This window comes from Sander lucioperca, chromosome 24, assembly GCF_008315115.2.
Source record: "Sander lucioperca isolate FBNREF2018 chromosome 24, SLUC_FBN_1.2, whole genome shotgun sequence".
In the NCBI taxonomy this organism is placed as follows: Eukaryota; Metazoa; Chordata; class Actinopteri; order Perciformes; family Percidae; genus Sander; species Sander lucioperca.
Window position 1 is genome coordinate 7,160,163 of NC_050196.1, and position 15,816 is coordinate 7,175,978.

At 42.8% G+C, this 15,816-nt stretch overlaps 1 protein-coding gene across 4 annotated transcripts in view; it reads right to left on the bottom strand.

The window, feature by feature from the left end:
• The window catches only part of LOC116044446 (receptor tyrosine-protein kinase erbB-4), a 281,156-nt gene extending 265,340 nt beyond the window's left edge, over positions 1-15,816 (bottom strand). For all 4 annotated transcript variants that reach the window (XR_004103671.2, XM_031291606.2, XM_031291607.2 and 1 more), the window contains exon 1: positions 15,448-15,816. Coding sequence is in view for 3 of the 4 variants with exons in the window: in XM_031291606.2 (XP_031147466.1) it covers positions 15,448-15,511 (64 nt within the window). In the remaining variant the exon portion in view is untranslated. The remainder of the gene's footprint in view (positions 1-15,447) is intronic.

A 15,816-nucleotide genomic window follows, 5' to 3' on the forward strand; every position in this document is an offset into this window, starting at 1 on the left:
CATTTTCTGTATTTGTTTTCTTATGGCCCCACAGAGCTTGCACAATAGGAGGAAAGGTCTGTCATTATGATTCGAAAGACAAGGGAGTCCTTTCTTCTTTAGTACCTCAATAGTTGGTCTGTGCTGTACTGTATGTTAATGTTTCACATCTCTTCCGACTGCACCCTGTCCGGAGGTTGTACCTTCAAGGTTGAAAGCACTTAATTGAAAGTCGCTTTGGATAAAAGCGTCAGCTAAATGACATGTAATGTAAAAATACTTGAGTTATTGACTTGAAAGTAAAGCATTTTTTGTGTTATTTTTGTCATGTTGCAATCGCCTTTTTACACCGATTACATACCAAATAGTCTCGCTTTGCCAGACCATCCACCCGCTGCGGAGCGGAGGAGGGTCTGGCTACTCCACATAGCAATGCGGGATGGGAGAAAACCAATCACAATCGTCTTGGGTGGTGCTAAGAGCTGGATGGAGCTGCTGCAAAATAGTCGTGCGAGAGAAAACTCTGATTGGAAAGATAGATAGATAGCTAGCTGTCTGAATTTACCCTGCAGAGATCTGAGGAGCAGTTAACCATAGTCCTCATGAATCCACCGGAGTTTAAAATTCCAACAAAAAAGAAAGCGGAAGGAAACAGCAATCGGCGAAAATACATGCATCCGGCAGACTTACCTGCGGCACCGGAGCAATCCAGGAAGTGGAACGTCAAGGATATAGACTACATACCAAACAACTAATCAAAGCTGATACTGTATGCTAATAGTAAACATATTACATGCTTTGAATTCCTTATGGATGCGCAGTGTTCCAAACAGCCTGGATGGAACGCAGCAGGGGATACAACACTAATTATAACCACGAGAGACTTGAGACTTGGACTCTAGCTCAGAGACTTGTAGGCATGGCTCTGGTATGCACTTCCATCACTCCTCTAAACAAGTGCTGAAGCATGATTACAATCTCAAAAGTGGCGGCAACACTTAAGACAACAATTGATTATGCCCGTTTTCCCCATGGCACTTGAGAAATCATTTGAACGTAGACGACTCGCAATCTAAATCTATTTGTTGGTTCAAAAATGGAAATTGTGTACAGTATGTGCTGTACAATCAGCTATTTAGGCCACACAATGTGATTGGTCAAATACATGGCATGCTCATTTACATATATAAGCTCACAAGCCTTTATTATTGATTACTTTATTAGATCTCATTGTGTTAAATTAGTCGATAACCTTTTTTACCGTTTATTTTCATTGTCATTCTATATTAGTTTAACCGTCTACATTTTTGTTCATTTAAAGCTATAGTGCGTAGTTTCTGTCTCCCCCATGAGGAATTCTAAGTAATGACAACAACACTGTTGAGGCGTCCACATGATGAAAGCCTTATGTGATCGCACACAAGCCCCCACCCCTCCCCCACGCAGTTGCTAGTAGCCACTCTTCAGAAGAGGTAACTATCTTCGCTCGAGTTTCTGCGTGTGAAAGTCGCCGGACGACACAATCTTCTGAACATAGCCATACTGACAAATACAGAGAGAGTTGATAGTCTTGATTAGCTTTGTAGCAACTCATTTGGCGATGGCTTGAATGTAACGGACGTTCATTGATATCAAAAAGTTACGCACTGAAGCTTTAAGTCTTCATTTAAGAGGCAGGTGTAGTGGGTCACCTTGGCTGATGGAGCTGCAAGGCTCTCAAATAGGAACGCATTAGCTCAGGGTGAAATGAATGAATGAGGAGTCGGTGTGAATGTTCAAGGCTTTACCACCCACTGTCATTGTATTTACCAGCATCTAAATATAGTCCTATTTACAGGGTATGAGACTATTAAAACGCTAAGTAGACAAGAGTATATGAATTAAAATGACAAATGACAATTAAGCCAAATATTTCTTTCAGTTTAGGGCAAATATCAATGTAAATGTTTGTAATTTCCAGTTACATTTTCAATTTGCTTCTACCTGCAACTCATACTTTTGTCACGCATACTGAATTTCAATTGACTTTCTTAATTAACACTGAAGAAGTATCCTTGGATAAAGAAATTTGCTTTCAGTCCAACAAAACCTCACACTCAGTAAAAAACGGACGTGATGATTGAAGTAGGTCAGGTAGAAGACCAGAAACACGTGACAACTTTTGTTGCGTTGCTATTGGCTGTCGGTGCGAGTTGCACTATGATGTCAACATTTTTTCTTTTCAAGTGAATTTTGCAGGGGAATTAGAGCTCACAAAGAAACCAGAAATGCACTCTGGAATTTGTCAATTTCATAGTCTTCAACAAAAGTGAATGAGAGGCAACATGGTTATTTGCAGAAGCTGCTGCAAGTGTCCGCAATCTCTCAGACACAGATGAAAGCAAATGTTTTTCTACTTTTTGACATCCATGTTAAAATGATGCCTGTTATCCGCAACTTAAAGAGGAGTAGCACACATAGCATATGCATGATAGCATAGAGTCAATATAACCATGTCCAGGAACAAAATGTCAACTATTACTTTAAATCAGAGGAGATTATAGTAGCTCAGGATAATTAATAAGAAAAGCTTAGGAGAGCTTAAAGTCGATCACAGCAGTCAGATTTAAAAGGAGAATTTGTAATAGCTTGCATTTGAGCCAAAATACAGGTCACCGCTCATTTTCCTTTCCTACATTACCGGATTTTGTGTAAGGCAAAGGGTGCTACAGTCACCTGCTCCTTCTGTTTTGAACAAGCCCTGCCTTGGGTCAGCCCTCCAAACACACCACGCACACACACACATACACACACAAACAATATACAAGCCTGTCTAGTGCACGTACACACCTCCAGATGCACACACGTGCACACTGCACCACGCACATGCACGCCTGAGGTATGTGCACACATGCTAATAAGCACTAGATGCGCGCGCGCGCGCGCACACACACACACACACACACACACACACACACACACACACACACACACACACACACACACACACACACACACACACACACACACACACACACACACACACCTGATGCTGAGACGCGGTGCTCTAATTAAGTAAATGAGAGAATCGGAGGGGCAGATGGTGGGAGAAGAAGAAAAAGCAAATAGCCACACTTCCTCCTCTTTTTGTCTGGGTAGCCCACAGGGCTGCAACTGTTTCCCTTCCTCTGACCTATGACTTTTTTTCACTTCTTCTGCTTGCTTGCTTGCCTGCCTGCCGTTCTCTGGTAATTCATTATGGAAGAACACACATCCCGCCCGCTTTCTTGTTGTCGAGATCCCTTTGTCTTTTATCTCCGTTTTCCTCCCTCTCTACGCTTGTTTCTCTGCCTTCTTCGTCAGTGTCTGCACGTGCTTACTGTACCTCCACGTCAAATGCCCTGAAGGTAGATATCATGTCCCGGAAAGGAAATGAAAAACTCTGTATGCAGGGAAATGAAATATGACTGCCTGTGTGAGTGTCCGTGTATCTAATATGTTCCCCATGTAGGACAAACTGCATATCTTTTACCCTTCCCTTATTTTATGTCAGTGTCAGTTTCTGTGCTGCTTAACGTAATGGCTTGTGTGTGTGTGTGTGTGTGTGTGTGTGTGTGTGTGTGTGTGTGTGTGTGTGTGTATATATATATGCTCTGTCTGGCACTACAGCAACTCTCTCTCAGACGGTCTCATCTTCACTTAAAATGAAAAAAAAATGTTTCTGCACCGACGCTCTGCTTGCTAGCACAGTCAAACCATGACATTTAGTTTGAGTGAAGTAGCTGTGATAGAGATTGCTCGACTGTATTGGCGCTCTGGGAATCCTGATGGCAGGTAAAATAAGGTCCAAAATGAGTGTAATTATAGAAGTGAAAAGTTATAATCCTTAGTTTTTCCACCCTCTTTGAATGATCAGGACGTAAAAAATGAGCAAACAAAAAGATGAGATGCATTATTTCTCCAACTTTTGCTCAAGTGTGTCAGATCTGAGTAAGTGAACAGACGGCCCCAAGAAAGACAACAAATAACACGCACCTCTCTTTGCTTTACCAACACTGACTGATGAGCAGGATCTTTTTTTTTTTACCTAATTGGATTAAGGGTGTTTCCTCAACTGAAAAAAACCCTCTAAAAGCAGTCTATAATCTGGCACATAAAGCGATGACAGACCACAACAATGAGTTTTGTGAGTGAACCTGTTTGTACGCCCCACTGGCCCGCGGTTGAAACTTTATTTCAAGGGAGTGAAAGCCTCTTGAGAATTTCATTTTCAAGCGGAACACGGGCTGGCAGAGGGCAGCAGCGTGACGGTATATGAAGCACTGTCTGGAGCACCAGACGATGAAACCACGTGTGTTTCGATTCTATCTGTCCCTGTATTTATCTCTGGCTTTCTAAATGTCTCTCTGTCTTTCATACTCGCTCTGTCTCTTCTCTCAGGATTTTCTCACACCGCTTATCTGCAGGAAAACACATGAATACATGCAGCCGCTCTGGAATTCATGGACTTGGAACGAACCTGGGACGTAGCAACATTCTGACATTTCAAGTATCAATTCAGCCTTGAGTCCTTCTTTATATTATAGTCTCTCTTGTTTTGGCTCATATGCCATAGCTTGTAAATTACGTACATTCCAGGTTTTGATTTGCTGAAATAATTAATACATTAGTTTGAGTCATTTTCTAAAGCAAAAATGCACACTGATTCTTGAGCTTCACACACTATTTATTTAATTGTAAATTGTATATGATTGGTTTTTAAATGTAAGATGAAAAAAGCAGTTTGAGTCAGACTTCAACTTAAGCTCTGGGGGGTCTTATTAGCTGAAAAATCAGGTTATGACTAATTTCATTTGATTAGTTTCAGCCCTTAAATGAACACCCCTGTCTGCTACAAAATACATTCATGTATGCTACAAATTTCCTTTGCCAAATAACATTTCTGAAGGAAATAGTGTGATCTTTTTACAGAGCCACAAAGTCCACAGAGGGAGGACATCAAGATGGGTCAACCAAACATCTCGGGACTTTGGCAAAGGGAACCGCTTTTTGTTTATTGTGTACTGTTCCATAACCTTAACTAAGATGTTCTTTTAACCCAAACCAAATAATTTTTTCCCCTAAACCTAACCCAAACCTTTTCTAAAAAATGTTAATAATGATTTGTAACAGACAAAATGAGCCTGACCACTATCTTTTCCAAGGTCCAATAGTTAAAGTTATTTTTTTATTTTAAAGCAGGTCGGGGTGCCATATAAATACTGTGGAAAGTATCAAAATGCTAAATCAGAGAAACACTCAAAGCCCGTATTTAGAAACGCTGCATTTAAACGGGACTTCTGTACAGTTGAGATGTCACAACTATACTATAGATAGGTAGAAATAGATAGAAAGTGCTGCTCCAATGCTGTTACAGTCATTCCCCGGCTGCAATGATGATACAAAGTCTCCTAGAGTGCAGATGTGGAGACCCGGAAACACTGACCAATCAGAGCAGACTGGGATTTTTCGGTTGGGGGGCTTAAAGAGACAGGCGCTAAAATAGAGCGTTTCAGACAGAGGGTGAATACAGATATTTTCAGATAGACAGTATAAGAAAAATAATGTGTTATTGAACATTAAAGCATGTAAACATGTTCTAGTAGAAACCCAAAATTCAAGTATGAACCTGAACATGAGCATGTTGTGGGATGTTTACCAAGAGCTTTGGCTTGCCTAAAAATCACTGTTCAGCCACAATATATTTTTGGTACTGACTTAAATGTGTCGGTAGCACTGAGTATTGAAAAGCTACAAAGCCTTACCCTAAAAACCAAAATATATGTGCCAATGCAAATGAGTTCTATGTGAATTAAAAGAACACATGGTTGAAAATAAACAAACCCACATGCAGTATTAGATGTTCTCCATCTTTTTCTTGTCTTCAGGTACAACCAGCACATGACCCCATTAGCTTTATCCATAGAGACAAGACAAAACAAGTCTGTGTATGTGTGTCTGTATGATGATGATGATGACGCATTCCACTGATGCAAATATAGATCTTGACACACTTCGCAATCACACAACATATACCTGACAAACACACAACCACAGATCTCACACACACACACACACACACACACATACATACTGTACACAGTGAGTGCCTGTGTGGCCCGAGCTGATTAATTGGAGCGGTTAGCGGCGGTGATAGCTGTGCTCCTCAGAGACAACACACTGTCTCTCTCACTCCACCTTAACCTCTGGACACACACACATGGACGCACACACACACACACACACACACCTTTCTCAACTGAAATTAGACCACATCTCTTGCTTTCTCTCTCTGTCTCTGTCTCCCATCATGCAAATGACCCATCATCAGATCACTTTCACCTTGCCGAAAGCGATTTTGCCGCGGAGCAACTGGTTAAGGTACGACGCAGGGGAGAACTCAGGTGAGGGTGTGTGGTGCGTGTGTGTGTATGAGCCTGAGAATATTTTCGTTTGCCTCTCAGCTGCAGTGGGATATTAATGAACCGACGCACAAACCCGTAGAAATGCACAAACAGAATCTAAAAAGTGCACTCTTTGCAGCACTCTCTAATCTTTCTTGGTGCTGAAGGTGACACTCTCTCACACACACACACACACACACACACACACACACACACACACACACACACACACACACACACACACCAAGGCCTGGCCAAGGTTTTCTCCTCCACGAGTTTTATGTACCTTTAAAACCAGCCGAATGAGCGGCCATATTTCTGCTGGGCTGCAAGGTGACTTCAGAGAGGCAAAAAAAAAGGGGGGAGGTGGGGGTAATTAGAATAAGAAGAACAAGTGGCGCCAGAGAAAGAGTCTCCACCTCTGGTCGAGGTATTGTTCCACGCCGACCGACCCACAGTCCCTCACAATCGCCCTCCTCTCTCTTCCCATTGTCTTCCTTTCACCCTCTCATGCTGCCCCCTTATCTCTCCTAAGAGACTTTCCATCTCTTCTACCTCCGCTTTGTCTCGCTTTGTCTTCCCTCGCTCTCTAACACACACACACACACACACACACACACACACACACACACACACTCTCCTCGACACACACCTCCACCTCTTCCCTCCCTCACTCTCTCTATTCCCTTCCTCCCCAGTCAGCTGTCACGGCTGCCACTTTCTCGCGCCCACTCATTTATTACAGGTCACCATCGCAGGAGGGGCCGTTTTAAAAAGGACAACGTGCCCCGTCGAAACACACAGACAAACACACACACAACCTCTAAATCATACAGTATACAGTAGATGGATATGCAAATACTGTACATAAACACATGCAAACATGTAATGGGAACTAGCTCCCCAGAACTAATCTTTTTCAGGTGGCGCTTACCACAAGGATATGCTATACAATGCTCAACAAGCTCTTCAGACTCATTGTTTTAACCAAAAGTGAACCACTTTGATACTCCTTTACCTCCTAAAATTGCCTTGCGTTTGGTTTGAACACACCATAAGAGCTTCCTTAATTCACTCTTACTCTTATTCAAAAGTTTGTTTTATCAGTAAGTTCTTAAAAATGTTTTTTTTTTAACAGCTAAGTAAAATTTTTTGAATATTACCACAATAAAAAAATGGTTACAAAGAATTGCAGTTTGTTGAATAAGCCACTACAAATTTGTCCCAGAGGGACTGACAAATGTAGAGATACTACAGGCATTGTATTTAAATCAGATACACATTCATATACATGCTGTAGTGCATGTGCACAAACAAACACGTGGCTACATTCTGCTTTCATTATTATGGCCTTGACAAAGAACACAGCACTGTTTCCATGGTTCACACACAGTTTTTATCCTGTAGAATTAGTTGAACACGAGTCTGAGTCAAGGAGAGTGACTCTCTTGTTGATCTGGGTTTGTGCCCTTTAAATACTGTAGCAACAGCTCACTGGTGTTTTTTTTAATCCTGCCTTTCTCTGCCATGGCGACAACTGGAAAAATACTATAATCTCTTGTTTTCTTTTATTTATATATATATATATATATATATATATATTTTTTTTTTTTTTTTTTTTTTATTGTGGGCAAATATTCAGAAAAGAATACAAGCAGACAGAGTCTGGCAGAAATAGCCAGATAGACACAGAGGCACACATGCCTAAGCATATAGAGTATCAATCACTCACCCCACACACACACACACACACACACACACACAGAGTGCCAAACAGATTAGGGCCCTGATTAAGGCGGGTGTCGCATAAAAGTCTTGGAACAGTAAATATCCTTAATTTGTAGTGTAATTAAACAGATTAGCTGCCGTGAATATCTTAACAGGGATTAGCTGACACACAATACACCAGACGTGCTTGACTACACACACATACTGTGCGCACACACACACAGAAACACATGCATAGACACAGAGAGGAAATAAACTAATGACAAAGCGTCCAAAATAGCTTGTTTTTTTTAACTACCGTAAAAAAAGTGCAACTGCGAGACAGATTGGTGTGTGTGTAGAGGTGTGTGTGTGAGTGAGTGTAGTGACGTCACATAAGAGAGAGAGAGAGAGAGAGAGAGAGAGAGAGAGAGAGAGAGAGAGATAAAGACACAAATCTACAGGTCAGGTTGAATTGCCGGATCGACACGCGCACAGATGAGGGATTAGAGATCAGTGATCATTTCTCCTTTCACAGGCTTTCATTAAAATGCCAGACTTTGTCAAGGTTACAGTGAAAAAAAAAATTCTATTGTTATTCTAATGCCCTCTATTGTGCTGCGCTGAGAGCCAGAACAAAAAGCAATGGAAGCAAGTGAAAGAAGTTAAAGAAACTAAAACAAAAGGAAAAAGGCCAGATTAGTTGTGAAAGACGGAGTCGATGGCACTTGATCCAGCTTCACCAAGGAAGTGCTGCCAATCAAAGGAAGCTGAACACTGTCCCACTTCCTGTGTTGGCCTTGTGCCTGAGAACAGCACTGCACATTGGAATTCAAAGCCACCGCTTGCAAGCACAGATACACAAATGAATGCATATGCACACGTATATTTGCGTCTTACAAGGCGGATCAAGCCTTGACTCAAAACTATAACCCCTTGCCCTAACCTAAACATTATGCTAATCCTAATGCTAGAATAAAAAAAAGCACCCTTAAAGCTGCACTAATGAATATTTTCAGATGAATTCACTGCAACTTTAAAGATCTTTGATTTGGAATTGCCAACTCTAGTCAATTAATTAAAGTTCAATTAGTATTTAACTTTGGATGTGCAACAAATCTCCACTTTTGAGGTAAAACAAATCATCCATTTTTTTTTTTTAATGAAGTGCCAAAGGAGACAAGCAAATAATTACTGAGACATGGATGATGTTTTCTAACATCCTTTGAAGCTAAGATGACCCATGTGGATCATGGATCAAACTAACCCTGACTCTATCAACAGTAAACAAAAATCTAGCATCTAATCAGCATATAATTCTGAGTTTAAAGCTCACAAGCTTAGCACACACAGACACGTGCATGCGTGTAGCATGTAAATGACAGTTTGAGTGGTGTATGAAGGAGCCGCCGACAGCATGTTGTCCACAAAACAAATTGGGTGTTGTGATTAAAGGTGGAAAAATGTGCCGTTTTTCATTCTCCCTGCGTGTTCAGTGACTCACACACACTGCTAATGAAAGACAGAGGGAGGTGTGTGTGTGTGTGTGTGTGTGTGTGCGTGTGAGCAGATATGTGTGTGAGAGAAAGAGGAGGGAGAGGCGAGAAACTAAAAAAGCTGCTAAAAGAGAAGAAAAGCAGAGGCAGTGAAAGATGAAACAGAGCAGGGAAATAAAACAAAAGCACAAAGGAGATGTTAATGGATGAGAACAGGAGGGAGACAAGGTGTGTGTGAGGAAGAGAAGAAGAGATAAGGAAATAGATAGAGGAAAGGAAAATAGATGACAATTGTGTGAGAAGGTAATGAAATAGAAGTCAAATAAAAGAAGAGAAACTCTGAAGTGGTGTGAGCGGACCGGCACTGCTAGGCAAGAGCAGTGTGTGTGTGTGTGTGTGTGTGTGTGTGTGTGTGTGTGTGTGTGTGTGTGTGTGTGTGTGTAGGAAGCCCCTAAGACGCAGAATGGAGGCATTTGTCTCTGAGTGGAATTACAAGTGGCGGGCCGAAGAAACCCTCCAGTGGTTGAGAAAGAAACAGAAGAGGGATGAAAAAAATAGATTCCTCTGTCTTTCCTGTCCTTTCTTTTCTTGGGCCATGCCTTGCTTACACTGTGTGTGTGTGTGTGTGTGTGTGTGTGTGTGTGTGTGTGTGTGTGTGTGTGTGTGTGTGTGTGTGTGTGTGTGTGTGTGTGTGTGTGTGTTTGTGTGTGTGTGAAAGAGAGGGAGAGTAGATTCAAAGACTTGTTCTTAAAGCAAACAATGAGGAAGCATAAAGCTGCCTCAAACTTAAGAGGCCATGAAGGCTTCTACTGCCTTTCACCCATGCACTTGCGTGCGTGCGTGCGTGCATGCGTGAGTGCGTGCGTGCATGCATGCGTGCGTGTGTGAAAAATAAAGGCTAAAGTAAAAAAGCTGAATCAGCATGCGATTAGAAATTAAAAGAACACATGTAGATTTGCGGGTGTTAACAGTAAATCCCTGTGCATGGGTGTACTGTATTTTCTGGGTGGGAGTGAGATCTCAGTCCTCCTGAAAAGGGGCATCTGTGCCAGGCTTCCAGCGTCCCGACTAGCAAATCCAACTCACACTAGGAGTTGGCACCGGACACATTAGCACAACCAAAGCCAACCCTGCTCATCATTAGGCAGCAAAGGAACGGAGGTTCAAAAGTCTGTCCTGCCAAACACACAAACACCACGCCAGAGACGGAGAGGGGACTAAGAAGCGTTGGGGACGATTAGAGAGGCCAATAAAGCTGCTATTTTGCACCCAAGTCTTGGATGTTTTCCTTCCCATGCTGTGCAGTTGTGATTCCGCATGTAAATATTTGGGTGGTTCGCACACTCGGAGGAACAAAAGACCCTCTGTATAGCCGGCGGGCAAAGAAAATGTCAGCAAACAGGCTTGTGATGTCGCCGGATCGCTACGGAATGCCTGGGAAGAGAAAAGTACGAGACAGCATCATCTTTGTTTGGCCCGTGCTGATAATAATCTGAACGCTGATTCAGAAGGAGAGTACCACGAGAGTTAGCGCTGCTGTCTCAGGCCTCTGAAGAGCGTTCCATCACCCCCCACACGTTACATAGTCATTTGCAAGGCTTCCCCTGCGGCCCCACTGAGACTGTCCAGTTGTGAAAGAGGAAGCAAATAACAGCCCACACTTCAATGTCACCCTCACTGAACTGCAATTATTACTCTTTTTGTGCATACAGACATATTTTATTCCCCCTCTTCCTCGCTCCGTCTCTTTCACCGGAAGACACCGACAATCGCACAGAAAGCGTACAGATCTCCATCAGCTCGTCAGAAACAATCACGGGGTATTCGAGTAACATCCAGCCCAACGCCTGGCGCGGCTTAAGCCTGGCAGATATCAAGTTATGATAGCAATGTTGACTAATTTAGAGCAAGATTGAATTCCTTCACCTCCCTCATCTCTCATGCTGTCAAATAAAGTGCTCACGGTCTAGACTGATGCTATCAAAAAGAAAGCTTAATTAGCTTGTAATAAATTCTCATTTCCGCCAGTCTTCTACAAAAGCCTCGGCCAGCTCCGTGGCTGTGTGTGCCAGCTGACGGATGCCCAGTAATTTGATACATGGCATTCAGCGGGTTCCCTTCCCGCCACCTCCCCCTCCGGCCATTTCACAAGAGAGCATGTCTTTAAATGTCACCCAAACACACACACACACACACACACACACACACACACACACACACACACACACACACACGTGAATGCAGCATTTGTCATACACACCGGAGAGCTAGGGCGATTAAAATGTTTGAGCCATTTGTTTCTGCGAGCAGGAAAACAGACAGCTTGATACATGATGGTGAAACTGCTGGTGTGAGCTTCATTTAAAGAAATGAGTTGCTCATGAGAATACTATCGTCTTTTGGCGTGGCATTTCGGCGAGTTCCTTGACAGTACCTTGACCCTAAAGAGCTAAATCAGCGGACTCATACACAACTGGAACGCTGTACAAAAGAAAGCTGGATTTAATCAAAGAGGAGTCCTTCACCACTACAAAGAAGATGGACTGAGCTCTAAATTTCCTTCTTGAACTTGGAAACAGTAGTTTGACAGAAAGCTTTTTTTTTTCTTTTTTTTTTTTTTTAAGAGCTTTAAACTGCATCTCCTCAGATGATGGAGGTAGAATTGCAGCATTTCGGACGAATGGAGGAACGTTCAATTTCAAAACTCCAAACGTCATTAACTCTGGTTGCCATTTTCAGCAACCAAATTGTTTTTCAAGTAAAAGTGCCAACATCCTCCGTTCTCAGCTTCTCAAATGGGAGAACTGGATGTTTCTCTAGAATAGTAAACTAAAATATCTTTGAGTTTTAGACTGTTAGTCGAATAAAACAAGCTATTTGATTGCATCATCTTAGGCTGTGAGAAATGACGGCCATTCTTCGCTATTTTCACATTTTATAGACAAAACGATTAAGAGAATAACAATAATTATGAGAATAATCATTGGTCGCATCCCTAACCCCACTATCCTACTTAAAGCCAAAAAGCCATGGCCGGTTTACGTCCTTCAGAGCGATCAGGGAACTTTGGCCGAGAAAAGTTAACTTAAAAGGTGCTCTAAGCGATGTCACGCGTATTTTAGGCTACAACTTTTTTTGTCACATACAGCAAACATCTCCTCACTATCCGCTAGCTGCCTGTCCCCTGAACACACTGTAAAAAAAACGCGGCCTCTGTAGACAGCCCAGGCTCCACAAACAGCAACAAAAACAAACTGCGCCAACCTGCACCACCAAACATAACAAACAGTGTTCCAGCATTCCAGCCAATAACCGACAAGAAGGATTTGAGGGTGGGAGTTGGGGTGTTAGTGTGTGGAAGGGAGGGGGGGGGGGGGCGGGATGAGGAGGAGGGAGGGGCGAGCTAGCCTCCGTTTTGTTTGACAATACTTCGAACGTCAACAAGAAGTGACATCACCCAACATCACTTAGAGCACCTTTAATAATTGTACCGATATTTTTTTGTGATGTTTTCCACAGTGGAGGGGAAATGATTAATGAACCCTTAAATGCATCGGTTGGGTCAATCCTGAGCTCTGAATCCGTTTATTTTAAAAAGTCAGCGGGAGGCCATGCCTCTACACACAAACACTGAGATTCTCCCGCACTGCCAACAGACAGTGAGACAAGTCATCAATCAAGTTGCTCGCAGTGTGAACACCTCCATTTTTGGCACACATGGTCGCACTGTACATCACGCAAACACACACACACACACACACACACACACACACACACACACACACACACACACAGTTTAGTGTATACAGACCAGCTGAGTGGCAGGAATTCTGCAGACATTTGTCTCGCAGCTGGAGCATACAGACAGATTCAATCACCATGTTAAACACCGCTGAAGTGAACATCTCCAGCGTTGACTTACTTGATATATGGTGTGTGGTATGAATTTTTTAAAACCTACAATAAAAGGAGATGGAGATTCAGTGAAAGAGACCAAAGAGTGGACATATAGCACATACATATCTACTCAGTATACACCCACACACACAATGAACTTCCCAAGAGGCATAGCTCAGATTCTTGGGCTGAATTTGCATCACAAATATCTTGGAGGGGAGTGTATGCATAGTGAACAAATAAACCAGCGAGGGTGCCACTTTTCTTCCCAATTCATCCGCGCCTGACACCCATCCATCCGTGCATCCATCCACTCCTGTTTAATTGCATCCAAAATCGACACCACAGCCAGTGAAGGAAGTGTGTGTGTGTGTGTGTGTGTGTGTGTGTGTGTGTGTGTGTGTGTGTGTGTTTCTCCAGCTCCGCCTGAGAACCACAAAACCACCAGAGATTGAGCCAAAACTCGACCTGTCCTTGGAGGCAGGAAGAAAAGCATCCTGGAATCCCATTTGTACCTCTGGGAGGTTGGGCGATGGGCCAAATTCACCTCTGAACATCAATCCACAAACTCTCCTGTGTTTCCGCTTCCTGAGTGGGCTTCTGCTTGTTTGTTTTATTTCCAGTTCGGCATTCCTTGCCAACGCTTGATTATATCGATTAAGAAGGCAGATTCTGGCATCATGAAGTGCTTATCAGCCCAACATGAAACACAAAATATTACTCTGCAACTTACTTGAGTGCATCTCAAATTCTGACACGATTCCAAAGCAGATATTATTCCAAACCAAACAGAACAGAGCACATTAAAGTCCTTATCGATCAGTAAGTCTAGGAACAGAAGCTAATTGAAAAAGTTCAACGGTCAAATTTCTCAACATCAAAGCCTCAAACTATTATTTGCTTAGATAAACAGTGTTGAAACCATGCACCATGCACACACTGTGACACAACTGAGGGTGAGACCTCAAAATGTTACTCAAATATCACTGACAAACTATCTGCAAATATCCTACAGGGGCTGGTGCCATAAGGAATTACAACACATAAATAACATCAACTTTACTATAAATTGACTATTGCTGCGTGGCATGGACGCATTACAATTACAAGCCTTTATAGGGGTATTGCAGGATCTTTAAAGTGATTTTCGTCCGGGAGATTAACACCACGGGGGGTCCTAATGATGAAAGCGATATGTTTTTCCACTGCCTATTTACAGCCTTCAGTGTACATCTAAATTATTCAAAGACAGTACGGGATAAAAACTGCAACCGAGTTCAATTCATATAAATCAGCGGCGCAAGTAGCCGCGGTGCTCGGTCGATCAATGCCCGCTTAGGGCAATTTTATTAAAACGATGGCGCATTCATTCATATTTAGGGTACAATATGTAACGGCACAGTACGGAGCTCATCTACAAACCTCAGAGATTCGCTCTCTTCAGTGAATTTGATATAAGAGTTTTCTTCACCAACATATGTATCCAATCAGGCACAAGCAAAGTGGATTTCTGTGTCGGGTTTTTTATCCGATAAGCTTTAAAATCTTGATTTTAAAAAAGGGTCAAAAAAGCAAATATGTGTAGGGAGTTTGGAAAGATTTTTACGCAGAGCCCGACACGCTCCCACATGCTGCGTAATGTCACAGTGTACTGCAGGTGTGAGTCTCGTTGCGATGATTCAAATCAGCGTCAGCGTGGTCGGATATGAAGTTGTGTTAAGTTTGTGACAGTGATGAAGAGCTAACGGCAAAACGGTGTTAAACTGCCACTTCATTATCATTCAACAAACAAATGCCGTGAATTCATCAGTGAATTATGGCCATATGTCGCTTGATGCCAGAATAGAGGGTGGGGGGGTTCAGGTTGTTTGGACCCTAACTTGATCCCTGCTTTTCAAGTCTGACCTGGGAGACCCAGGTGCAGAGACGCGCATCCAAGCACTCACCTGACTGTGCTGCACTCGATCCGATCACCAACAAAGTGACGAGAACGCAAGCGTGGAACTTCATCTTCGAAAAGGCTGCTTGTCTTGTTAACTCCCGTAACTCACATGTCCAATTAAGATATCCTCGTTTTTTTCCCACACACTCACAGAAATAAACAACCAAAGAAACACGTCGTAGTCTTCTTGGATTCTTGGACTGCTGGCACAGTATCCGTGCGCACCCACAACCAGCGCCGTGGAGAGCTTTTACGCACCGCGTTATTTGTTGCGTTTGTTTATCAGTTCCCAGACCAGTGTTTAGGTCGGTTTCCACCACGGATACTCAGAGATACTCCTCACGCTGCCATAGAGCCGGTGGCTGGGGGGTGA